Source organism: Sphaerodactylus townsendi, linkage group LG08 (genome assembly GCF_021028975.2).
Source record: "Sphaerodactylus townsendi isolate TG3544 linkage group LG08, MPM_Stown_v2.3, whole genome shotgun sequence".
Classification (NCBI taxonomy): domain Eukaryota; kingdom Metazoa; phylum Chordata; class Lepidosauria; order Squamata; family Sphaerodactylidae; genus Sphaerodactylus; species Sphaerodactylus townsendi.
Window position 1 is genome coordinate 6,186,859 of NC_059432.1, and position 25,116 is coordinate 6,211,974.

Consider the following 25,116-nt stretch of genomic DNA (forward strand, 5'->3'; position numbering starts at 1 on the left):
ACAATGGTTTCCAAGGGAGGCTCCAGTGAGGATTTATCTCCTGAATAGAGGTTAGAGCTTTGCCCACAGCAGCATCTACTAATATGCAAAAATTCAGGAAGCTCAGGATCCAGACCGAACACATCATCGGTCATGGCTATGGTTGCCAACTCCAGGTTGAGAAATAAGTGGAGGTATGGGGGTGCAGTGCAGCCTGGGGAGGGCAGAGTTTGGCAAGGGAAGGGCCCTCGATGTCATAATAGCCCCCTTCCCAAATTGCCACTTCCTCTAAAGGGGCTGCTCTGTATTGCTTGGAGCACAATTATCATTCTGTAAGGACTCAGGCCCCACCTGGAAGTTGGCAACCATACCTCCTTCGCCTGCAATGGCTTGCACTCTAGACTGCGCTTTCCGGGGGAGAGTCCCCCACCGCTAGAGGGCGCCAAAGGCAGCCTCGGGAGCATTCCAGCGGGGCCCTGTGGCCATAGAGAGGAACGAGCGAGAGCGGCAGCGCACGCGCAGTCGTCTCCCAGCGGCGAAGGCGGCCATTGCACGAGGGCACAGCGGGGCCGGGGCGCTCCGCGCGCGCAAGTGGCGGTGAGTCGGAGCCCCGCCCGTGGTCGGTGCCCGGATGTGCCCCTCAGAGGGCGAAGGAGTGTCTGCTGCCGTGTGGCCGCTCTGGCCTTCCGGGACGGCTTCCCGCCGGCGCCTGGGGAGTGGGCCGGGGTGCTTGGGGAGGCTGTCCCCGCCATCTTCCTTCAGGGATCGGGGAGGGCGGCCGAAGCCGATGGATCTGGGCCTCCTGTGCCCGGCAGCGCCTCTTTCCGTGGGGGAGAGGCGGAAAGGGAGGCTTCAGGAGCATCTTGTCTGGCACAGCAGCTGGCCAGGACAGAGGGCGTCTCCTCAGGTTGCGCTGGGAGTCAGAGGTTGACTGCCCTTGAATGTGGAGGCTCACTTTCTCACCACAGCCCCCGATTGACCTCCCCTGCATGAGGCCCCACAAGAGGGCCTAGAGGCTGAGGCCGTCCCATGATAAGCACCTCAGAAGAGTTCTGTTGGATTATCTGGGGGCCCTGCCCACCCCGGGCTCCATCCCCAAATCTCCAGGATCTGGCAACCCTCAGCCCAGCATCCTTCCTCACCAAGTGGCCAACCAGTTCCTCTGGAGGTCCCGCAAAAGACCATAGAGGCAAAAGCCTCCCCCGTTCCCTACATCTTGCTTCCTGGCACTGGGGTACCGAGGTTGACATCCTCTGAATATGGAAGCTTCCTTTAGCCACTGTGGCTAGTAGCCTGTGATTGACAGACTTGTCATCTGTGAATCTGTCTAATCCCCTCTCAGGGCTTCCCGTGACTGTCACTATATCCTGTGGCGGCAAGGTTCACAATTTAAGCAGCTGCTGTGCAAAGAAGAAGAGTTTGAATACCCCACCTGACTCTCCTGTAAGGAGCCTCAAGGTGGATTACAAACTCCTGTCCCCTTCTTCCCACAACAGACACACTGTGAGGCTGAGAGAGTTCTGGAACTCTGACTAGCCCATGCAGGCTTCACATGTAGGAGTGGGGAAACATCCAGTTCGCCAGATAAGAGTCCGCTGCTCATGTTGAGGAGTGGGGAATCAAACCTGGTTCTCCAGATTAGAGCCCACCTGCTCTTAACCACTACTAGTCCATTGGCAGCTAATAGCCATGGTGACTGAATGGAACCACCATATACCGGGGCAACAAACTTCGGAATCCTAGTTCTGGGAGGAAGAAGAAGAACAGGAGAGTTTGGATTTAGATCCCCCGTTTCTCTCCTGTAGGAGACTCAAAGGGGCTTACAATCTCCTTGCCCTTCCCCCCTCACAACAAACACGCTGTGAGGTAGGTGGGGCTGAGAGAACTCCGAGAAGCTGTGACTAGCCCAAGGTCACCCAGCTGGTGTGTGTGGGAGTGCACAGGCTAATCTGAATTCCCCAGATAAGCCTCCACAGCTCAAGCAGCAGAGCTGGGAATCAAACCCGGTTCCTCCAGATCAGAGTGCACCTACTGTTAGCCACTGATCTTAGCCACTACGCCACTGCTGCTCCCGTAGGGAACGGGGAAGGCCTTCTCTGTCCAGTAACTGGCTGAGACAGGATACTAAACTAGATCTGGCAAAACTGATATGCACTTATCATGTTGAGAGTGCTGAGTATCATTTCCTTGTTTTGAGCAGGCGATGTCGTCTGAAAAGCCTCTGCCAGAAGGCAGTCCTCAAGGTGGGAGTGATTCAGGTCCCCAGGAAGCAACAAAGTCCAGCCAAGAGAGCAACTTGGTTCCTCGCGAGCCTCATGCTGGGACCCTTTGGGAGGACTCTGTCCCGGAGAATGAGCCATCTACATCATCTGCGAGAGCTGCTTCCACAGCAGTGAGGAAAGCGCCAGCTGTGTTGCATATTGACATGCAGCAGATCCAGACTGTGGTGCCCAGTGCCCAGGCAGAGGAGCTCAGAGGCCTTGGTGTGGATGTGTACGACCAGGAAGTACTAGAGCAGGGCCTCCTCAAGCAGGTGGATGATGCAATAAATGAAGCAAACAAGGCAGTTCGTGTTGCTGAAGCCGAAAAGGATTACCAGTCAGTGCTGGATGATTTCAGGTAAACTGGATGAGCTGGAACTTTTATTTGTGGGATAAATTCACAAGCATCTTGGCGATTAGAAACCATCTACAGTGGATTGGGAGTTAGGGAGGAAACCTTTAGGTGGCAACTGGTCCTTGGTGTGGATAAGCATGAGCTCTGCTTCTGCCAGCATCCCAAGTCACCTAGTTTGGCCTGAGCTAATCAGGGCTTGGGAACTAGACTGGGTCAGCTGAGGTCAGTACTTGGGTGGAAGACCAACAAGGAAGATGGGTTGCTGAGCAGAGGCAGGCAATGGCAGGCAACCTCTGCTTATCTCCGGCCTTGAACAGCCCACAATTGGGGTCACTATGAATTGGTTGCGATTCAACTGCACATTCTTCATCTGCTTCTGTTGAAGTGTTCCAGAACTGGTTTCCAACCATGTAGCTGTCGTCTGTCTTATATATGTCGAAGCTCAGAACACAAAGTGTTCTCACCCCCTGGTCTCATGTTTATTTATTTATATTATTTATTTATTGGATTTATATCCCACCCAATCCCTGAAGGGCTCTGTTGTTTGTTTGTTTCTTCAACTTCTATACCGCCCACCCCTGGAGGGCTCTGATTGGTGTACAACAACTGATATAATCTAAAATAACAAGAAGAGCACATTCAATAAATACATACAATACAATAAAATTAGGGCTCTAAATTTTACATTAAAACCATTTAAAACAGCACACAAAACATCGCATCCGGCAATCTAAAAGTTCCTCTGAGGAGGGAACGGAAAGGCCCAAGATGTAAAAGGCCGCAGATGATAAAGAGGGAAGGAGGGGGCACCATCAGCGGCTGGCTTCTCCAAAGGCCCGGTGGAACAGCTTGGTCTTACATAATCATAGGATGAAATCCACACATCACATGCTGGGAAAGACTCAGTGAAGCCAGTGGATCTCCTCCATGATCATGATTATATTTGTAGATTGGAGCCTGCAGATAAATATTTATCTTTGTTGATAAAAGTTCTGTTGCTAAAATTGTCTAAATATTGACCCTCCACAGAAAGGAAAAGGTGGCTTGTATTTCTCATGCTATCCTGCATGATCCACCGGTGGAGCATTTGTGGAGATTTAGGTTGTGGTCCTATCTGGCAGCAGATTCATTTAATTTTTGACAGTATCTTATATCCGAATACCAAAGTTGACTGTTCCGATAAAGGTTTATTTTAAAAAGTGCATTGGGGGGTTTACCCCCCCCCCCCCCCCCCGCCAAATGATGAAAGAGGTGCCTGTAGCTTTAACAAATTCTCTCAGTGGCTGTTGCTAGGCCACGAGAGCATTGCAGGCTGTGTTTCAGTGAGTAAAATGCAGAAGAGGGCAGAGACCTTTCCAGGGCTTGGCTTTCGAGGGACAACTTATAGGGGCCACACCTGGCTATGGTTGCCATCTCCAGCGTGAGAAATTCCTGGAGATTTTGTGGTGGAATCTGAGGAGGGTGGGGTTTGTGGAGGGGAAGATCCCAGCCACGTATCATGCCATAGAAACTACCCTCCAAAGCTGCCATTTTCTCCAGGGGGCAGATCTCTCCAAGTCCCACCCGGAGGGTGGTTTGTGAATAGCTGAGAAGGAGAGAATGAGGCAGGGACAATATGGGGGCTGCCAGGAAGAGGGAAACAGGAACTAGTACTGGCAGAGGAATACAGGGGAAAGGGACGTGCCACTCCATAGTTCCTTGCGTTTACCCCATGATGCAAGTGGGTCTGACTCAATGGCTGGAAATCGTTTGTACTTCTGGGAGATCTCCAGGCCCACACAGCTGGGCTACAGGTAGTGGCTTCTGGGCAGGGGGAAGTTTAAGATAATGAGGCAGATAAAGGTGTGTGGGCTGTTGGGTGGGAAGGCCAGAGAGTTGCCAACCTCAGGTTATGCAATTGGTATTGATTGGGGCAGGGGGGAGCCTGGGGAAAGTGGGTTTTGATGAGGGAAGGACCTCAAAGGGGGATAATGTCAGACTCCACCCTCCAAAACAGCCATTTCCTGCAGGGAAATGAGGGCTGCCAACTTCCCGAGGGGACTGAAGGTCACCCAGAGTTACAACTGTTCTTCAGACGACAGAGATCAGCTCACCTGGAGAAAATGGCTGCTCACAAGATGGTGGAGTCTGTGGCATGATGCCCTGTGGGGGCTGCTTTGCTTCCCCAAATCTCGCCCTGCCAAGCCTCCTCCCCAGATCTCCAGGGATGTCCCAGTGCTAAGGGGGAGACTGATTTCTGCCATTGGGGGATCTAATGTGGTTCTCGTAGCTCTCCAGGCCCCACCTGGAAGTTGGCAGCCCTAGAAAGAGTTGAGGAAGCAAGAAAAGGAGACAGACTTTTAGGAACAGGAAAGAGGAAATGCTGAGAAGGAGAAAATGAGACGCCTCTCACCAGTTTTTGTGGATCGCCATTTTTCCTGCAGCGCCCCCCCCCCCCCCACGACCAAACAACATTTTTTTGCACCAGGTCATCTCAAAGTCACCATCACATTATAGAACAGGGGTAGGGAACCTGCGGCTCTCCAGATGTTCAGGAACTACAATTCCCATCAGCCCCTACCAGCATGGCCAATTGGCCATGCTGACAGAGGCTGATGGGAATTGTAGTTCCTGAACATCTGGAGAGCCGCAGGTTCCCTACCCCTGTTATAGAACATGCCCAAAACACACAAATCTGAACACACCCAGGGCTCCCTAGTTTAAACAACATTGAAAGTGATGCTATTTTTTGAAGGGGGGGAATCCACCCTGAAACAGCATCACTTTTAATGTTGTTTAAACGAGAGAGCCCAGATTCTCCTTTTAAATCCACCTTAAAGAGAGACTCTGGGCTCTCTAGTTTAAACAACTATTTCCCACCCATCCACCCCAAACAGCATCATTGTCAATGTTGGTTGTTGTGGGTTTTCTGGGCTGCGTGGCTGTGATCTGGTAGATCTTGTTCCTAATGTTTCACCTGCATCTGTGGCTGGTATCTTCAGAGGTGTATCACAGAGAGAAGTCTGTTATACACTGTGTCCAGACTTCTTATAACAGACTTCTCTCTGTGATACACCTCTGAAGATGCCAGCCACAGATGCAGATGAAACGTTAGGAACAAGATCTACCAGACCACGGCCACACAACCTGCAAAACCCACAAGAACCAGTTGAATCTGGATTTGTGTGAAAGCCTTCAACAATAATACTTTCAAATGTTTTTTTTTTTTAATCCCGGGAGCCCAGATTCTCCCTTTAAATCCCACTCCAAAGGGGGTGGATTTAAAGAGAAAAGCCGGAGAAAATTGAGGGTGCCTGTCAGGAGAGCAATGTTTAAGCTAATGCATTACCAAAAATTTAGGCTATCTTTAGAGGAGACTATCCTGATTATACCACCAGGTTTAAAAGTGAAGTTTGGTTCAGGGGTCCAAAGAGTTATGGACAGCTTCAAAAGGGTAGCCCCATCTACCATTAAGCTCCCCATTGGAAACAATGGGGGATGGAATACCCCTTTTGGGGGATCCCATAACTTTGAACCCCCCCTGATCCGCTGCCTTCACCTAAACCTGGATTGATATCTTCAGGTATCTCATCCTATGATACCACCTATGTTTGGTAGAGGTTTGGATTCAAGAGGAGGTCCAAAGTTATGGATTCCCTCAAAATGACTCTTCACATCTACTATTAGCTCCCAGCTTGGAAACAATGGAGGGATGGGAGTCACCCAGCTTTGCTGGGGTCCCATAACTTTGGACCCCCTGAACCAAGAGCTTCACCAGAACTTAAAACTGGTATCATCAGGAGAGTCACCTGGCCGATAGCCTGAAATTTTGGTCCCACTAGCCTAAAACTTCGCCCCCCGTGAATAAAAGTGAAAAGAACAGTAAAAAATACAGAAAGCTACAAAGCGAACCTGCAATTTTTAAAAGCCCACCACAAGGTGGCGCCAGAGAATACCACTTGTCCCCGGATGTCCCCATGGTAGCCATGCAATGCTTTCCAGCCTAAAGCTATTGTTGCATGTGCTGCTTTGTTCATTATTTATTTTTTTTTAAACTTATATAGCGATATTTTTATCTACTCCTTCTCATCCTCCATTACACCCATGAACATTAAATCATTATTTATCCAATATTAATCATTCACCAGTTTCTCTTGGATATATGTAATATTCAATGGGTTGTCCAAAATTTTTTCACCTTCTATACATTCCATCCATGCATATGACCTATAAGTATGCCCTCCTGGTCTCTGCAGTAGTGCCAGCATTTAGGACTGAGGGATCCTTTAACTTCATACTGTGCTAGTTGTTTTGGTGTTCCTCCATACCATTTCAATATCACTTTTCTTTCCTAACTCCATATATTTCTCAATCTTTTATATTTTTCCTTAACTTTGTCTATTAAATTTCCGCAGTTTTCCCAGTGTCTAGAAAACCTTCCTCCTTCCTCCCATCTTTTGATCTCAAATGTTCTGTATCATAAGAGTCTCTTTGTCATCAACCATATAATTTCTATATATATATCCCAAGAATTTTCCCTTTTACATTTTTCACTATAGTTCAAAACATTTGGCTTCATTATACATTTCCCTCCTCTTATTCGTGAAGAGCACTCCTTTATGCTTTTCCCAAATGCCCCTCCAAGACCAACCAGTTCTCATTACCTCCTAACCTCTATAAAATTTTGTAATGTCATAATTTCTCCTCCTTTCTCTCTTTACTCTAGATTTGCAACAATTTGAATCTCTTTGGTCTCTTTCAATATTTTTACTCACTTTTTCCCCATCTTTTCAGGCCACATTCTGCCAAAGATTGCCACGTCTAGAGTAATTTGGGTAATCCATTTTACCTCTCCATTTTTCCCATATATCTAGTAACACCTTTCTTGGCCCTATTGCAGTTTGGTTCCCTCTCTTCAACTCACTATTAAATATTCCATAAATACCAATCCCTTCATTTATTTCATTTTCAAACTTAACCCATCCTTCAACATTTTCCTCATTTATATTCATCAGACTTTTAGTCTGGAATGCTTCATAGTACTCTTGCATTTTAGGTATCCCCCAGCCTTTCCTGCAAAAGGTGTGTCAGACTGTCCCCTTCAATCTAAATTGCTCTCCCTATCTTATCACATGTGCTTAAGCATACATATAATGCAGTCACGTCCCCCTTAGCTGCCTTATTCCCTTAAATCTTGCGTTGACTGCTGGTTCAGTGTTGCTTCCTTTTTGTTGGTTCCATTGGGCTTGTGGCCTTCACTTGCATACAAACTAAGGTAGTGATTGGTCTTGACCCAGATAAAATCACATAGTTCTGCCCAGTATACATTATTAAGTAAGCAGTTCTAAATGATTGATCACTCCGAATTGCGATATAAAGTATCACTGTAAAAGTAAATAATCCAGAGTCGGATGGGAGTTCCAGTAGTTTTTCTTTCTTACATATGAAAAAGTTGTGGTGGTCATTCCTTTTGATTGTCAGGCCCACAAAATGAGCTGGTTTCATGAACTTTTGGGTTTTCAGTGGTTTGGAAAGCAGATTTTGGGTTAGCAATAAAATATCGTGTTTTCCAGTTCAGGACATTATACAGTGTTTGAGCTGAAGATATTCTCGACTAAGTCTTAAAATCTTCTCCCTGATGCTTGGCATATAATGACTGAGTTTGTGTTTTAGATCATGCACAACATCTCTGAAACAAATCGACACAATTATTGAACAGCTGACTCCTCACGCTGCTGCCAGCAAAGATATTAACCGAAAACTAGATTCTGTGAAGCGGCAGAAATACAACAAGGTACCTTGAAGTTACTGACTTTCTCTGTGCATGTACATAGTATTACACATTCCACTTAAGTCACATCCAAGTGTGTGGTGTGAACCTGCAAAATGCTAAATTTAGCCCCTAAAACCCTTGGTTGAGCTAATTTTCAGATTAATGGGCAAGCCTTATGAGTCTTAGATTGGAGGGCTACAGCCTAGGAAATTGAAATGTACCCAAGCTGTCTTTGCCCATGGGGTCTTCGGATATAGGGGATGGGGAAAAGGATTCTGGTTGTAAGAGAACATACTGACTAGAGTGTGTTCCCCCTCTCATACTGACTAGTGTGTTCCCCCTCTCTTGCTGCTTTGTACAGATTTTTTTTTGAGGGGGGGGGTGTATTCCTAAGCAGAGCGTTTGGAGCGTGTAGGTGAAAAGTTAGGAGTCAAAACTACCAGACTATGTCCACGCAGCCTGGAAAACCTGCACCAGCCAGTTGATTCTAGCCATGAAAGCTTCAACAATACAATGCCCAAGTACCATTACATGAGACTAGCAAAATCTTAAGCATTGGAAGAGACCATAAAGACCACCCAGTCCAACCCATTGCCATGCAGGAATATATAGTCAAAGCATTTTTGGCAGATGGCCATCCAGCCTCTGTTTAGAAACTTCCAAAGAAGGAGACTCCACCACCCTCCAAGGCAGCACCCTCCATTGTCGAAAAGCCCGGGCCAACAGGAAGTTCCTCCTAATGTTCAGGTGGAATCTCTTTTCCTGTACCTTCTGAAATGCCAACGTTCACATTGAGTCCCGTTTTGTTTTGTTTTGTTTTGAACACAGAAAATTTGGTGCTTGTTTTTAATATTGTGTGTTCTTATTTCAGGAACAACAACTGAAGAAGATCAAAGCAAAGCAGAGGCACCTTGAGGCCATTCTTGGTAAAAAGGCTCCTGATGGAACAAGTGAGGCTGGATTGGAGGAAACAGAAGGTGTGGGATGAGGAAAAAAAGTTCAGCTTCACTGTTTTAGACTAATATGGGAGTGATCTTTGAATACTCCCCCCCCCCCCAAGTGAGCATGAATGAATGAATTTCAGTGAGTTAGGGGTTTTTTTACAGAGGAATTTAGGATTGTTTTATCTTGTGCACCTGCAGCATTGCTCATCTTAGTACTCTTGTGGGAATCTTCAAGAAGGAAAATAAATCTCTGCTCAGTTCCACTGGGATGACTGATGTTTGCTGGAATCACAAGAGCATTGTTCTTAATAAATTGGAACTGTTAATCAGATTAGCTGCACAAAATGTTTATGTTGACAAACGCCATGATTGAATTACATCTTGGAGCAAAATGCTATCAGTCACCAGTTTCAGGATTTTTTTAAAAGTAGGTATAATGCTAAAAATATTCTGTACAGTACGCATAAGAATAGTAGCATATTACACGGTGTTTGTTGTGAGGGGGGAAGGGCAAGGAGATTGTCAGCCCCTTTGAATCTCCTGTAAGAGAGAAAGGGGGGATATAAATCCAACTCTTCTTCTTCTTCATATAGAATAGCAGTATATTGGGTCCAGCTTCTTCTCTTTTCCCCAGTTCAGTTGGAAGTAGACTCCCCAGTGGCTATATTGGTATATATTTTATTTTAACTCCTTATAACCTTCTTTGTTTGCTGCGACTGAAGTCAGATTACAGAATATGAAACAATCAGACAGTAGAAAACTCCAGTGATCTGTGCATTGAGGCTACAGGATGACAGAGTAGGACAGCTGTTCAAACAAAAAAGAGGGGACAGTTTGTCTGCGTGACATGATACATTTTATAAAGTGGATTGTAAAGGCAGAAGAAGGTGCAGTTAGCAGGAAGGGCCTAAATACAGAAAACATTGTGATACTCATGACATTCTCCTGTTTAAAGCAACCAGTGGCGCTTTTCCTTTATTCTGCAGATCGAATTTATTTACAGAAATGCTCTCCTACACATTACTGTTTGATACATTGATAGAAGTATGACGGGCGGGGCTGATTCCTAGTTTTGGGGTGTAGAGAGTATCCAGGAGTCCCTATTTCCTCTGCCCACAACCCTCCCTCGCAATCCTGCCTGTCTTTCCACAGCCCCACACATGTGTCCACCATCTGTTCATCCTTCCCACCCGCACTGGCAAGCTCTCCCACTTCCTTTCCCCAACCGTGCTGGGCAGCGCATGCAGCCAGGAGGGCCACAGCAGCCAGTGCTGGCGAGCCTGTGCAGCCAGCCGTGTTAATGGGTGAGCTGGGTAGGGGCAGGTGGTGTGCTCTTGGCTCTGGATCCCTTTGCCCAGAGTCTTTCTGCCCCCAACATGTTTCTCCAGTTCAGGGATGGCCTTTCTCTTCATTTTCTGCTATTCTCTCCAGTTTTCTCAGCTTCTTTGAGTCGGTTTATGTTTTGACTTCTAAAGACAGTTCATGGAATATATTTAAAACACAACTGTTCACTTGAGTTGCAGGGAACGTCAAAGCATCTCATACAACACTTTTGCTGCATGACAATAAATAATAGGGTCCTTGCCCTTTTTAAATGGATTTTCTCTACCTTCTGTGATGAAGGCTGAATCTCTTTTTGTGTGACTCTTTTCTCTCTCTCTCTCTCTCTCTTGTCAGAACCTGGGCCCTCGTGCCTTGGCAGCATGCTTATACCAGAACAGGAGACGGAATGGGAGACACTCGTCCGAACTGGTCAGATGACTCCTTTTGGAACAAAAATATCCCAGAAGGAAGAGAAGAAGCCCCGCCGGGTGATGCTCAATGAATCCTCGGAATTTGATAAGTATTTGGCAGATCAAGCGAAGCTCTCGTTTGAAAGGAAGAGGCCTTCCTTTCATAAGGGATCCAAGTGGAAAGGGCATGCAGAGAACAGTCCTGCTAAAATGCCGGCGCGTTGCCTCAAGGGCAAAGGGGACAAGGAGAAGCGCCTGTCAAAACCAGACCGTTGTCTGCAGAAGCACATTAGGAAGCTTCAGAACCACGTTCTCCACGTTCAGTCCAAGAGCAAACCCCTGAAGGTCCGGGAGGTACTGGGAGATGATCGGCCAGAGGGCAGCGAAGAGTCTGACTGTGCGCGCGAGGAAGAGCTTTCCAGTCTGGAGGACGAGTGGCTTCCTGACAGGTCCAGCCCTGATGCTTACCAGTTGAAACCTCTGCCGCAGAGAAAGAAAAATTCATCAGTGAAAGAGTTTCAGGAAGAAACTGAAGAAGGTGACTTTTCCCCAAGTTCCGATGAAGGGGAAGAAGGCATTGTTGGAAAACGTGGAATAAAGAGATGCAGAGACGATGGCGATGAACATTACTATAGACAGAGACTGAGGTGAGTCTAAAGCCTGTCTTTCTATTGAGGCAGTATAATTACGATGTTCATAAATGAAGTGACCAGAACTGCAGTCTTCAGGTTCCTTCCTTCCTCTTTCAAAAATAACCATCCCATTCCAAGCAAATATTTACATGCCCAAGTCACTTCTCTTCAGCTATCTTTTTATATAGCAATACAGTTGGCATCACTTATTTACTGATTTCAAATGTTTAATTGCCTTTTTTCCTTGTGGAGCTCAAGGTGGCTTACAACATAGAAAATGCAATAAAGACACAAAAACCAAACTGGTAGACGTAACCAAATGCCGTCCTAAATAAATCTGTCTTGGGCTCCTTCCGAAAGGGCTAAAGTGACAGGCCCTGGGGAGGTTGTTCCTGGGGCAGCCACCAAAAAGGTCCTCTTTTGTGTACTCGCCAAATGAGCTCCTTTGATGGACGGGACACTTGGGAAGGCCTCTCCCAGTGAGTGATGCGTATAAAAATTTGAAATTTATCTTTGACTTGCTCAGAAGCAGCAGCACAGCCTGTACTCTCTGAGACCAGGGAAACAGACAGTGAGAGAAAGGTCACGGTCTGGAGCTCAGTGAACAGGGCTGGGCTATCAAGAAGCAAGGCTAGCTTGGATTTTGGGTGGTCAAGTCTAGAAGGGGACTTTTGAAAGGGAGGCCCAGAAATCCGTTCTGCAGAATTTAAGACACCTAAATAGGGATCATTAAGGAGTTGCTGCTGTCACCTGCAGACGCTGTGGAATGTGTGTTTTTCTGCCAGAGGATATGGGCAGCTATACCTGCAGCAAGTGCAAGTTGGTTACTTTGTTAGAAGAGAAAGTACAGCAGCTTGAAACACAAGTAGCTACACTTCGGCACATTAAGAAGAACAAGACTTTCCTGGACAAAATGGAGCAGACGGTGGTGGGTGGAGAACACACCGGGGACATCTCTGAGGAAGATGGCAGCTCTCAAACAGAGGAGGTGGCCAATTGGAGAAGTACACTTCTCCAGAGGGACCAGGGAGCATTCTGTGAGTTTGAAACTACAGAATCGTTTTGAGGTTCTCTCCCTTCTAGAGGAAGATAAGGAACAGGCACACGAGGAACTGACTCAGCTCTCAGAGAATGCACAAGGGACAACTCATGAAACGTCACCTGCAAAACCCCAGAGGAGACGTGTGGTGGTAGTAGTAGGGGACTACCTGCTAAAAGCGACAGAAGCCACAATTTGCAGGCCTGACAAGATATATCGAGAGGTGTGCTGTCTCCCCGGGGCAAAAATCTGTGATGTCACAGAGAGGTTGAGAAGACTTGTCAAGCCCACTTATGGTTATCCCTTCCTTTTAATCCACATCGGAACAATGTGTGTGTGTGAAGTTGAGCTTACCTTTCCAGGTTTCCAGTACAGAACATTAGAGCAAATCTTGCTGAAAATCCATACCCCTGTTTTGCTTCCAGTAACTAACTTTGTGTACTTGGAGACCTGAAATTAAATACGTCAAAGGTGATATCTTTGTCTTAACTGTGTTCGCTGCAAAGCAGACTTTGCTGGACTCTAATAATGACAGGATGGTGCTATAGCAGGGGAAGAATGGCAGACACTCATGTTGTTGGAGGACTGTGCCAGAGTGTTGGGTATTGAGGGGATGTTGCCCTTCCCTTTGAGTTTGCAAGCAGGAAAAGGCTGGGGAATGAAGAAAGCACTTGTTAGCTCCTGAGGCTGCTTAAATGCTTGTATCTCACCCATCATATCCTTTGCTAGAGGCTGAAAAACAGCTTTGACGATCCCCTGGCAGTTGTTCTCTCTCAGTGGAGGACAGTATCCTGGAACAGTCTGTTCTCCCTGCTTGGTCCACAGGCAGGGCTCTGCGGATAATGCTTATAGTGCTTCACCTATCGGCTGGGGGATGCCTCATTCTTCATCAGTTCAACTTCCACAACTCCCCACAGCGCCCCAAAGAAAGAGACAGAGAAGTGTGGTTAGGTAAAGGAAGGAATGACAACGTGCCAAAACACAACCAAAAGTCCTCTGGTGCAGCACAGCGTGACCCTGAGGATGCTCTTTTGGAGCAGGGGGAGCTTGGCTGAGCAGCCGGCTACTAGAGTGACTGTTTCTAGAGCAGATATGCCCACGCTGCCTGCCTGGGTCAAAAGAATGGCCAGTGCTTCTGGAACACGTACCTTGTCTACCCCAACTCCTGGGGCTGGGGGAACAGCTGGGGGTCCAACCACCTAAAGTGGCGTTCAGCACACCTGCATTGAAAGGGCCACCCTTTTGCGCCAACGGCATTTCCTCCAAAGCTGCTAGTGTGGTAGCAGTTCGTAGGCCAGCTCAGGCCTTGATGAGAGAAGGGGAATCTCAGTGGGCTCTTTAGACTCTTTAGGAAGTTGAATCCGAGGGTGCCCAACCCAGTCAGGCTAGCAAAAAGAAAACACAGACAATATTCGCCAGTGATGCCATTATAGGCAGTCACCCCTGGCCTTACTCCAACCTGGAGACTGTCCACTCAAGAGACAGTCCGAGTACGCAATAGAATATCTCCGTGGTGGCGAACCTTTGGCACTCCAGATGTTGTAGACTATAATTCCCATCAGCCCCTGCCAGCATGGCCACTGGAATAGCTGCATCCCCCATGGAACAGGTAAATCCTTTCTCCTAGATCAGGGGTCTGCAACCTGCGGCTCTCCAGATGTCTATGGACTACAATTCCCATCAGTCCCTGCCAATTAGCCATGCTGGCAGGGGCTGATGGGATTTGTAGTCCATGGACATCTGGAGAGCTGCAGGTTGCAGACCCCTGTCCTAGCTCCAAGTGCAAGCATGCCATAAAACATCTTTCAGAAATTCAAGCAATAGAGGCTATTCCAGAGACTCCGAGATTTCCCAGAACCTATTATTCTATCTTGTTTGTTGTGCCCAAGATAAATGGAGAATGAAGAGCTGTCCTAGGTTTAAAACACCTCCAGAGGTTGGTCTGCCATAGGCATTTTTGTATGGAAAATCTTTGCTTTGTGGTAGAAGCCCGCCAATCAGAGGTCTTCCTGTTCTTGGTGGATTTTAAGGAGGCACGCCTACATGTTCCCATTCTTCCAGTTCCCTCGAAGTTTCTTCACTTCACCGATTGCGACCAGCATTTCCTGTATCTTTCACCTTCCTTTTCCGTTTTCATCACGTATAGGTGTCAAACTCGCGGCCCTCCAGATGTTATGGACTACAGTTCCCATCATCCCTTGCCAGCATCATGCTGGCAGGGGATAATGGGAACTGTAGTCCATAACATCTGGAGGGCTGCAAGTTTGACACCTGAGATAGATAATCACCCCAGTCTCTCATCTCAGGTCTGGGGGAGCGTGTGCGTATTTCACCAGGTCTCCATCTCAAGCTGGAGGGACCAGGGTTGGAGATGCAGTTGCAAACAGATCCTCCCAAAGAGAGCACAGGTCTCCTTTCCAGAGTGAACCAAAAAGGCACAACTGGACAAAATGGCATTCACTTCCTGGATCCCGCTGGCTGGAAGTCACAGCCTGCAGGGCTGGGAAGACCATTGCTGACATCAGATGGCTCAGGGCACGTGGAACCTCTTCAAAACCAGACGCAGCATAATTTGGATAGAATTCAGAGCCGTGTAAATGGCTCTCCTGGCTGTTCAGCGCCAGATGGAGGGAGCTTACCTGCCAGTCCTCACAGGCTACAGGAGGCCCATGTCTGTCAGCAGGGGGAGACACAGCCCCACTCCATGCAGAAAGAGGCCTTTCTCCTCCTTCAGCGGGCACCTCCAGGGCCTCTACAGCTTGAAAGCACGCTGGTTCAGCCCCCAAGGAAGTGGGCGCTACGCTCCAGAGTTTTCCAGCCAGTGACCAAATGACTGCCGATCTGTCAGCGAGGCAGCTTTTCAGCATCCCATTCCTCCACTGATGGGAAATGGAAGATCATCCTTCACACGAGGGCTTCTTCTCATCAAAGGCATGGAAAGTGTCCCCTTCCTCCATCAGAGAAGGGTAGAATTCTGGGAGAGGAAGACTCAACCTTTCAAGGGACAGTTTCTTGTAACAAATACTTGGGAAATTTCCTTGACTTGAATCTTGATAAGCACAAACTGGGACTTTATCCCATAACTTGAAGGGGAAATGCTGCACAGATACTCTCCATAGCTCTGCCAGGGGAGCAAGGAAGGGATGAAACCCTCGTGTTCAGTCCACTGTTTTGTTTTTGACACAACGCTCTAGTCATATCTAGTCAATCTTTGGTACGTCAGAGGAATCTAACAATGACAATTTGCACTGGAGTATTAGGCTGGAGGAGGGGGAGCGTTGGGGTTCTTGGATATGTGTGGCTTTCCCAACATGTTCGTTGTAGTCTTTTGATCGTGAGAACGGGTCCTTTGAAGAATCCTCTGTGAACCATGCCAGGTCTTTTCATCCTCACTATCCTGATAATTTGGACATTTGGCCTTCTGGCAGGCCTTCCAAACCAAGTGTTTCTTGGGGTGCTGTGTGGTTTCCGGGCTGCATGGCCGTGTTCTAGCAGCATTCTCTCCTGACGTTTCGCCTGCATCTGTGGCTGGCATCTTCAGATCCTCTGAAGATGCCAGCCACAGATGCAGGCTAAATCAGGGGCATGTCTTAACACAGCCTTTCAGCCCGGAACCACCATGCTAACCCTAATGACGATTCCGGCCGTGAAAGCCTTCGACAATACAAGTGTTTCTTGTTTAGAGTGATGGTGGTGACGCAGACCTTAGCTGTTGTGGTGCATGCCATGAATAGGTGTTCTGGGGCCTTGAAAGATGTCAGCTCAGAATGTATATCTCACGTTGCCTTGATTATTGTCATGTCTTTGACTTAGTCTATAGAGGAAATCCTGTCTGTGGTTCCAGAGGGATCCATAATTTTGCACCGGTTTGTAATTTGTTTTTGTATACATGTAAATTATATAAAAAGGACCGTTCCTCAGGAGTATAAATAATCCTACTCCCCTAGTATTAAGGATTGTTTTTTCTGCCCCTCCCCTCAAAAAAAAGCCCCCCAGTAGTTCCTGGATGGGTAAAGATGGGAGCAGAGCACAGGTGGGATGAGATGAAGGTCAAAATACATTTAAAGAAAGAAAAGAAAAATAACAACTGAGGTCTAAATTTAAATAGAGTGTTTTAAAAGAGCGTTGTTTCTGTTTCTATACATCCTGTCCTGGATGGCCCAGGGTCGCCCAATCTCGTCTAGACTTTGGAAGCTCCGTGGGGTCAGCTGTGGTGACCATGTGGAAGTGCAGAATCACTGCGTCGAGGCAGGCATCGGCAGACCGCCTCTGAAGGTCTCTTGCCCTGAACACCCTCCGGGGGTCCCCAAAAGTTGGCTTTCAACCTGAAGGTGTTTTTGACTGCGAATAGTTACTAGTAGAGTTTGGTTTTAGTTTTCCTGGGAAATCCTCATGTTAGACTATTGCTGGGCAGGATTATGCCAGCTATGAAATTTCTTTGAAAGATGGCAAACGATGTTTTCCTCCCAAACCTCACAAGATTTTTCCTAAAGGGTCTCCTGTGGAAATGAACCTGAATGGTACCTCTGGCTAGAGAAATAAAATCTTTCTGAGGGATAGGCTAAATAATAAATGTATTAATCTGTAAAATATTTCCTTCTTTATTGAATGAAGCTGCACTTTTTCCATTGATTTAGCTCAATATTAAATCATTTTTAATTCAGTGTTTTCATCAGGAGTAATTTATTTTGATTGAAAGTTTTAATATGATTCACAGCTTAAATCCATCCAGACAAGTTTTTTTAATAACATTAAGATTGTAACAATTTATCCTTGCTCGACTCATACATTTCCTTCAGATGCTAAACTTACAATAAAATCCTAAATGGATTTTAGAAATATCAATAACTGTAATTGCCACCAAAACATTACGTCTCCTAAAATTTCATAGCTACAGTTATTGTGGCTGTTAAACTGCAGCTGTCCACAATTGATGTTTTTATACTAACACTCCCCAGGTAATCTGTACCAGGGGAAATGCCGCTAGGAAATAAAATGGAGCGAATTTGCCATATAAATGTCATTTGCTCCCATTTCCATCTCATTCATTGTCAGATTTTTTTCAGTTGTTGATGAAAACAACTGGATGGGAGTAGGGTATGTCTGGTCCCCAAGCGAGGAAGCCGGTCCTCTCGGATTGCTCTGTCGTGTGCTTTGCTGTGTGGGGAGTCCCACTTACTTCCAAAGACGGAAAATTAGTTTTCTTTTCCACCGTGAAGCCTTCAAGATTGTTATTGGGGAAATGATGCCGCATCAAGGTGAAAATATGGTGCCGTTAAAACTTGACAGTGAGCCAGCTGTGGCTCTCCTCTGAACATCTGAAGCAAGAGACCAATTAAAAGTTTTGCGATGGGGGGGTGGGACCCGCAAAGAAGGTGCCTCTGCAAGTTGTGCCGACTTCTCGCTTGTGTGCACTACATTGTTTTGACGGAGCTGGAAGCACAGAAGCCCTGACCTTTGAAGGCCTAGAGCAGCGGTAGGGAACCTAAAACTTGGCTCTCAGGGTGTTCGAGACTGAATTCCCATCAGCCCCAGATGTTCAAGATTCTAATTCCCATCCCACAGCCCTGTCAGCATGGCCAATTGGCCATGCTGGCAGAAACTGACAGGACTTGAAGGACCTGAACATCTAGTATCTGGAGTTCTAACCGCCTAGAAAAGAGGAGGTGAAGGATTTCTCCCAATGGGGTCAGAGCAAACCTGCCTCTGAGTAGCAGCCCTGGACCTCTTGTTGATTTTCCATCCAAATCCTAACCAGAGCTTCCAAGACCTGATGAGTCTGGGCTCGCTTGTGTCATCCAGGTTGGGACAAAGGAAGAGTAATTTCTGAGAATTGGGCCTGAGCTGCCCACCAGGAGGCAGATGGGGTGGAACCGTGTCGTTCCCCACGCTGAAGTTATACAGTTCAGACACTTTGTGGAGGACTACACGGTCGAATCTTCTACCATTTAAAAACAGAACAAACATATGCATAAAAATAGCTTATTTGGGGGAAGTTGCTAGGTTAGAATTCTTCCTTGCTAGGGCGACCATTCCACTTATGTCACAGATTTACTATGTCCTGCACTCTCCAGAGTCTGTTCCGTGCAGCTTCCACCATAAAATAACAAAAATATTGTTTTAGTCCAGCAGACTGAAACAGTGACAGAAGACATGTGCCCTAGTCATCCTCCATGTAGGAGCCAGGAAGAACTACTGCTTCACAGCAGTGGCGTAGTGGTTAAGAGCAGGTGCATTCTAATCTGGAGGAACCAGGTTTGATTCCTTGCTCTGCCGCCTGAGCTGTAGAGGTTTATCTGGGGAATTCAGATTAGCATGTGCACTCCCACACCCGCCAGCTGGGTGACCTTGGGCTAGTCACAGTTCTTCTGAGCTCTCTCAGCCCCACCTACCTCACAGGGTGTTTGTTGTTGGGGGAGGGGGGGAGGGAAAGGAGTTTGTGAGCCCCTTTGAGTCTCCTGCAGGAGAGAAAGGGGGGATATAAATCCAACTCTTCTTCTCATTTGTAGTTCTAGGTGCCTCTGTCCCTGCCTGCGTGGCAGCTGCCTTCTTCAGGCAAGGCATTGGGCAGTGCCCTGCTTAGCACAGGTTGAAGGCTAAGAAGAGACATAACAAACCTCCTTGCCCTTCAGTGTGCGGAAGGCAGCTGCTGGGGCTGCAGGTTACAGCAGAGGGCAGTGGGAGACTTCAAGCTGACTCTTGCTGCTCCAGACGAGGTTTACTTATGCTGGGGTGGCGGCGTTTGAATTTCAGTCTTAGCGACGCTCAAGTGCAGCCCGTTCATTACTCTGATGCAATAAACCAGTCTTGTTTGAACCCGAATCTGGTTCTTGGGGTTGCAGCCACTTGTGGACTCCGGGACCTGAGCTTGGGGCAAACACAAGGTGCAGCAGTGGGGGGTTTTTGGAGGGCTGGAGTGAGTCCCAGCTGCACTAACAACGATGCCCTCTGTAAACTGGCAGTCATGCATGCAAATCATAGATGCACAATTAATCTCGGTGGGGCTGTTGAAGTAACACAGGCATTTGTGTGCTTGAATGTGTGCGCCAGCTTTTCATCTGTGAAAATCTCCATGCGGTTTCTTGAACCAGTCCCATTCTCCTCGTGTGCACCAGAGGGCGCTCTGCTTCCTCCTCTAAAGGGAATAGAACTTCATTAGAGGTGATTCTTATCTTACCAATAAAATCAGGAATTCACTCTGCTCTTTACACGAACCTACAACTTCATAAATTAATGTCAGTCGTTAAGCTGGATCGTCCTGTCCTTCTTTGGCAGAGACCGTTTGGGGCAAATGTGTGGATTCTGGAGCAAAAGTTTATTCCCTGGGATGCTTTCTTGAACCTCATTATCTGGTTAGAGATTAGAGGACTTGACAGCGTCTGAACTTGTCTTCTGACACAGGCCAGAATTTCTGCCAGAATTTTTAAAAATGGTGCTACTGTTTCTATTTGGGGAAACTCACTGTAAGTTTTGGAGGGGGGAAAGGGTTGATTTATTAGAGGGGCTGTTCCTCATGATGTGGACGTCTGCCTTTCTCTTGGCTTGGAAAAATGGCTTGGGAGTTTTTAAACAGTTTGGCCAGAAGTGAGTGGGAAACAGACCCTCTCAAATCACGTTCACATTTTAAACGGTACTTTTCTTCATCTGTTCTCTGTCCCCAGCTTGGCAACTGAGACCCATCTGAAGCAGCCGGGGGCTGTGCCTCCCATGCCCTTCCTCTCTGGCTGGTGGGAGTTGTTTTTCTTTCCCTGGGGTAGTGTCGTGGGGTGGGGACCGTATTGATGCTTCATGTCATCCATATGTAAGTGAATAATTTGGACCCGAGTGGCATAGAGTGGCAAGCTGCAGTACTGCAGTCAAAGGTCTGCTTACGACCAGAGTTCAGTCCTGACGGAAGTTGGTTTCAGGTAGGTAGCTCAAGGTTGACTCAGCCTTCCGAGATCAGTAAAAGGAGTACCCAGTCTGCTGGGGGTAAAGTGCAGATGTCTGGGGAAGGCCACGGCAAACCACCCTGTCAACATAATCTGCCTAATGTCATGATGTGATGTCCCCCCATGGGTCAGTGCTTGCACTGGAGACTGCCTTTACCTTTATGTGAATAATAATGTGGGGGGGGGGGGTTGGGGAAGTGAGCTCCTCCCACTGAAGCCAGTGGTTCCCGTGGACCCCACCCCCAATTTGAATGTTTTTATGCTTTATCTGATTTCACGGTTATGTTGTCCAGCTACAAATTTCTCTCATGTCACAGTTACCTTGTCCAAGGCCCAGGATTGCGGTGTCAAAATCCAACCGCTCTTTGCTGGGTTTCTTTTACTTCTGATTGAGCTCTTCTTCTCTGCCAGTTGCTGAAACTGGACGTCACGTGTTGTCTGCCGACATCAACAAGGTGATTCTTGCTGTCATTGCAGAAGGTGGCATAAACAACGGCTGAAAGAGCGCCACAAGCAGCTGATGGCAGGGGAAGATTCGGACGAAAGCGATGCCGAATTTGACGAGGGTTTCCGAGTGCCGGGTTTTCTCTTCAAGAAGCTTTTCAAGTATGTATCGTAGCTGTGGCGATGGGGGAAAGTTTGGTAACTTACACTGATGTAAACCGCTGATGGATTTCCACTCCGTGCAGTTGAATGTGGTGCCTTCCCTGAAGATTGTTTCAGATAGTAGCTGAGTTGGTCTGCTGTAGAAGAGTTACATTTGAGTCCAGTGGCAACTTGTAGACCGAGACCGTTTCCTGGGTATAAACTTTTGAGAGTCAAATCTCCCTTCGTCACAGCTGGTGAAGGCAAGTGATGGCGGGAGCTCTGACTCGTGAAATCTTCCACCCTGGAAATCTTGCTGGTCTTTAAAGTGCTGCAGGACTTAGATCTTGCTCTTTTGGAAGTAGTCAGCGCCTGAATCTCAGGCCCAGGAGGCAACATCAGGGAAAGGCCTTGGCTGTTGGGCCTTCAGGGGGAAACGCTGGCCACTGCGGGACAGGATGTTGGCCTGATCCAGCAGGGCTCTTCTGACGGTCTTGCAAATAGAAGCAGGAAAATGGATCGAACGTGGCACAGTGTCCCAAGGCTGTGCCGGCCTTCTGCAGATCTGTCTTCTCTCCCACCTGCCTCCACCCTCTTTTCATCTGGCTGGGCAGGAGTTTTGCTCATCTTTCATCGTGGCATCGTTGGGAAACAACGAGGGGCCATTTCTGCTTGTTCAGTCAGCTTTCAGCACCTGGGTCAGTGGTCAGCTGCCTCGTAGCACCACTTCTTGTGGCTTGGTGCCATCGAGTTGGTCGTGGTGGCGTTTTCAGCAGTGTGTTCCTGCATCCGTAAAATTCAGCTTGGTCACCAGGGCCCCTGCAGGGCCCCTCTATGGACTCAGTTGTGTGTGGGGCTGCTGTTGCCATCATGCAAAACCCAGGTCGATTGCCGAGGCGCTCCAGAGGGAATTCAACCAAGGCAGGCAACTGAACTTGGCAAGATGAGCTTCCCCGAGGCAGGGTATCCCCATGCATGCATACATGAGTCAGCTGGCAAAACTTCCTGAGTGGTTAAAAAGATCAATGGAGCTGAATGATTGGTCTGACTTGCAGAGCTATTGAACAGCGGAGACCTCCATAACGGGAGGAAGCCTGCGGTCCTCAGGCATTAGAGAGCCTGGCCTGGCCTGACCGTACTGGGGCAGGAAGATGGCAGGAGGGGTCCCCAGGCAACTGAACCTCATCTGAAATGGATTGTTTCCTCTCTCTTTCTCCCCCCCCCCCCCCCAGCTTTCTTTGCCATCCTTCTGGAGCTCCGGTGCTTGTCTTGGGTTTCCTGTTTTCGTTGAAATGGTGAACAAGGGCTGTTCTTCTTGAGCAACCGCTCCTTGTTTATTTCTCAGGAAGCCTTTATCTGCACTTCCTGGTTGCTGACACAGGTTTTGACAACAATTTCATCTGAGCCTGGTAGCCCCTTAAAGACCATCAAGAGTTTCAGGGTGACAAAAGTATCTTCCTCAGACACAGTGCTGAGCCTGAGCGCTGGAGCTAGAAGGGAGGGAGATTGTTAAAGTCTCACATTCATTCTCCTTCTCATCTCCCTACAGTTTCAGTCCATGCATGTCAAGGTCAAGCACTATGGACAGATGCCCCAGCCTCAGTCTTCTGTGCCCCTCAAAACAGTACCAAAATTAGGCTAGCTGCATGTAGGACACATCCCCATTGGGGTGGTAACAGGAGAGGCCCTGGAGACCCGGGATTCTGGATGTTCCACTCGAGTTTCCTTTTCGTTAGTCCACTTTCGTGCTTCTCTCTGTCCATTTGGTAAGGTGCGTACTGTCTCTCTCCCCCTTTCCCCAACTAACACATAGGCATAAGAGTTGTGTGTAATTGTTGCCATCTGCTCTGTGAGTTTGGAGTGGAATGGAAAGACAGTGTACCTCTAGCGTCACCCTCTCAATGATTTGGGAGGGGGAACAAATGAAAACTACAGGGTGGGTCTGGTGGAGCTTTCCCCTTTGACTTCTGCAGCCTTACCCAGAGATCCAAGCACCAAGAACCAAACCTTCGGGACCCCGGGATCTGGTGTTTTTGTGGGTGGCAAACACAAGAAGGTGGGTCTCACAACACACAGTGTTGGCCGTGAGCCAGTCAGCAAGCTATGGAAGGAAGCAGAGAACTGTTCGGCTGTAGTGATATATGTTCTTTTGGTGCCAATTGGAGTCTGAGATGATGGAATTGCAAAGTGTTCTTTGTGGAGGCACCCAATTATTCCTTTAAAGGAGTGAAATTTTCTTCCTGCAGATCTTCTTGGAACTCTCCACCAGCGTTGTCCGTCCCTGCTGTTGCCTCCAGTCTAAATGACTTAGTGGACTTTTGTGTTCTTCTTTTCTGTGCTGTCTCCTTGTTTGTGAGTGAAATCTTATCCCTCAGTTAACTACTCTGATCTAACACAGCTGTTTCAGCCTTGGAAGCTGCTAGTACACTCTGTGGGCCAACTAGATGGCCCTTGCCCTGCCTGGCCTCCAATCATGAGGTATAGAGAATAGAATGCTTTGATTCCTGCTGTCTTATTCCTGCTAAGTCACACCTTCTGGTGTCAAGTAGTGCTGCAACTGAGGAAGAACACCCGGTCTCTTCTTTCATTGTTTACTACATGCGTGTCTTTCGACAGCAGCTGTTTGGTAACTGCACCCTCCCCTCGGTCACACTCCATTATGTTTTAACAATCCTCCTTTGGGCTGGCAAAACTGTTGTATTTGGTGGTCGAAAGAACTGCCCGGGACTGCTCTCGCACCTTTTACAAAAATGTTTGAAGTAAAATACCCTCTAATTATCATGTCTTGGCTTAATCAGAAATATTTGAAGGCTGCACGAAGAGGACGAGTTTATCGCATCTAATGCCTAACGGCATAAAAAATGCATGATGTTGTAAATACAGGGCCCATGTAAAACACACATGCTGCATGTTACGGTAACGAGCTTTTGAACCTTGCTGAATGACTAATTCATGAGTACAGTCTGTTATGACCACTCTTTGCTGTCCTCTTCTGCGTTCTTATTTGTAGGTACCAGCAGACAGGTGTTAGGTGGCTCTGGGAATTGCACTGCCAGCAGGCGGGAGGAATTCTGGGAGACGAGATGGGATTGGGCAAGACCATCCAGATAATTGCCTTCTTGGCAGGTCTGAGCTACAGCAAGATCAGGACTCGCGGTTCAAATTACAGGCAAGTGCTCTTCTGCAGACGATCAGTCTGTGGAGCTCAATTAATATTTCATTGGATGTATTGCTGTGGAGGAGGACCCTGTGAATTATTAACGACATTTCAATTACAGTATTCCTTTAATTCTTTTAGTGGGGGGGGGACATCAAAGGGGGGAAAATTACGAGACAATGGAGCTGGAGGGCAGGAAAAATTAAACATGTAACACTCTTAATGAATTCCAGTCATTGATGGTTCAGTTTGCAAATGAGCCTCGCCAGATATTTTGGGTCAATATTGTGTCTAAGGTTAGCTAGCACAAATGGATTGCTTACAAATTCAGTTATGTTAATATCAATAGTTTACACAGTATAGAATTTTCAATTAGAGGCAGAACCTTTAGGTGAACATATTATGTTTTATGGCCCAGTATTTGTAGTGGCAAGACAGCAGTTGACTGCTTTCCAGGAAGTTGCAAACCTCTTCGTGGTTCTGAGCCTGAGATGCAACTTTTGAAAGTCCTCCTTCCCTTTGTTGTTGTTGTTTAGTTTTATATGCTGCCATTCCTAGATCCTTAAGTAGGAAGAGATTTGTGGCTTTCAGTCCAGAGGAGTCAGTAAAATGTCTCTCAACTCCTTGAAGAGGTGAGTGAAAGGTGTTTAATTCTGCTCTTCTTCTTCTTGAAGAAACCCAAGCAGGTCTTATTTGAGACTTAATAGATCTTTGACTGAATGCACGAACTGATTCAGATTTGGTTTTC

General features: G+C 47.3%; 1 protein-coding gene across 1 annotated transcript in view; it reads left to right on the plus strand.

Moving 5' to 3' along the window:
* Window positions 1-506: 506 nt before the first annotated feature.
* The window catches only part of ERCC6 (ERCC excision repair 6, chromatin remodeling factor), a 56,052-nt gene continuing 31,442 nt past the window's right edge, over window positions 507-25,116 (plus strand). Inside the window, exons 1-7 of the mRNA XM_048506275.1 lie at window positions 507-576; window positions 2,180-2,598; window positions 8,248-8,368; window positions 9,219-9,324; window positions 10,969-11,671; window positions 21,104-21,232; window positions 24,222-24,380. Of these exons, the coding sequence (XP_048362232.1) occupies window positions 2,183-2,598; window positions 8,248-8,368; window positions 9,219-9,324; window positions 10,969-11,671; window positions 21,104-21,232; window positions 24,222-24,380 (1,634 nt within the window). The 5' untranslated portion in view covers window positions 507-576; window positions 2,180-2,182. The remainder of the gene's footprint in view (window positions 577-2,179; window positions 2,599-8,247; window positions 8,369-9,218; window positions 9,325-10,968; window positions 11,672-21,103; window positions 21,233-24,221; window positions 24,381-25,116) is intronic.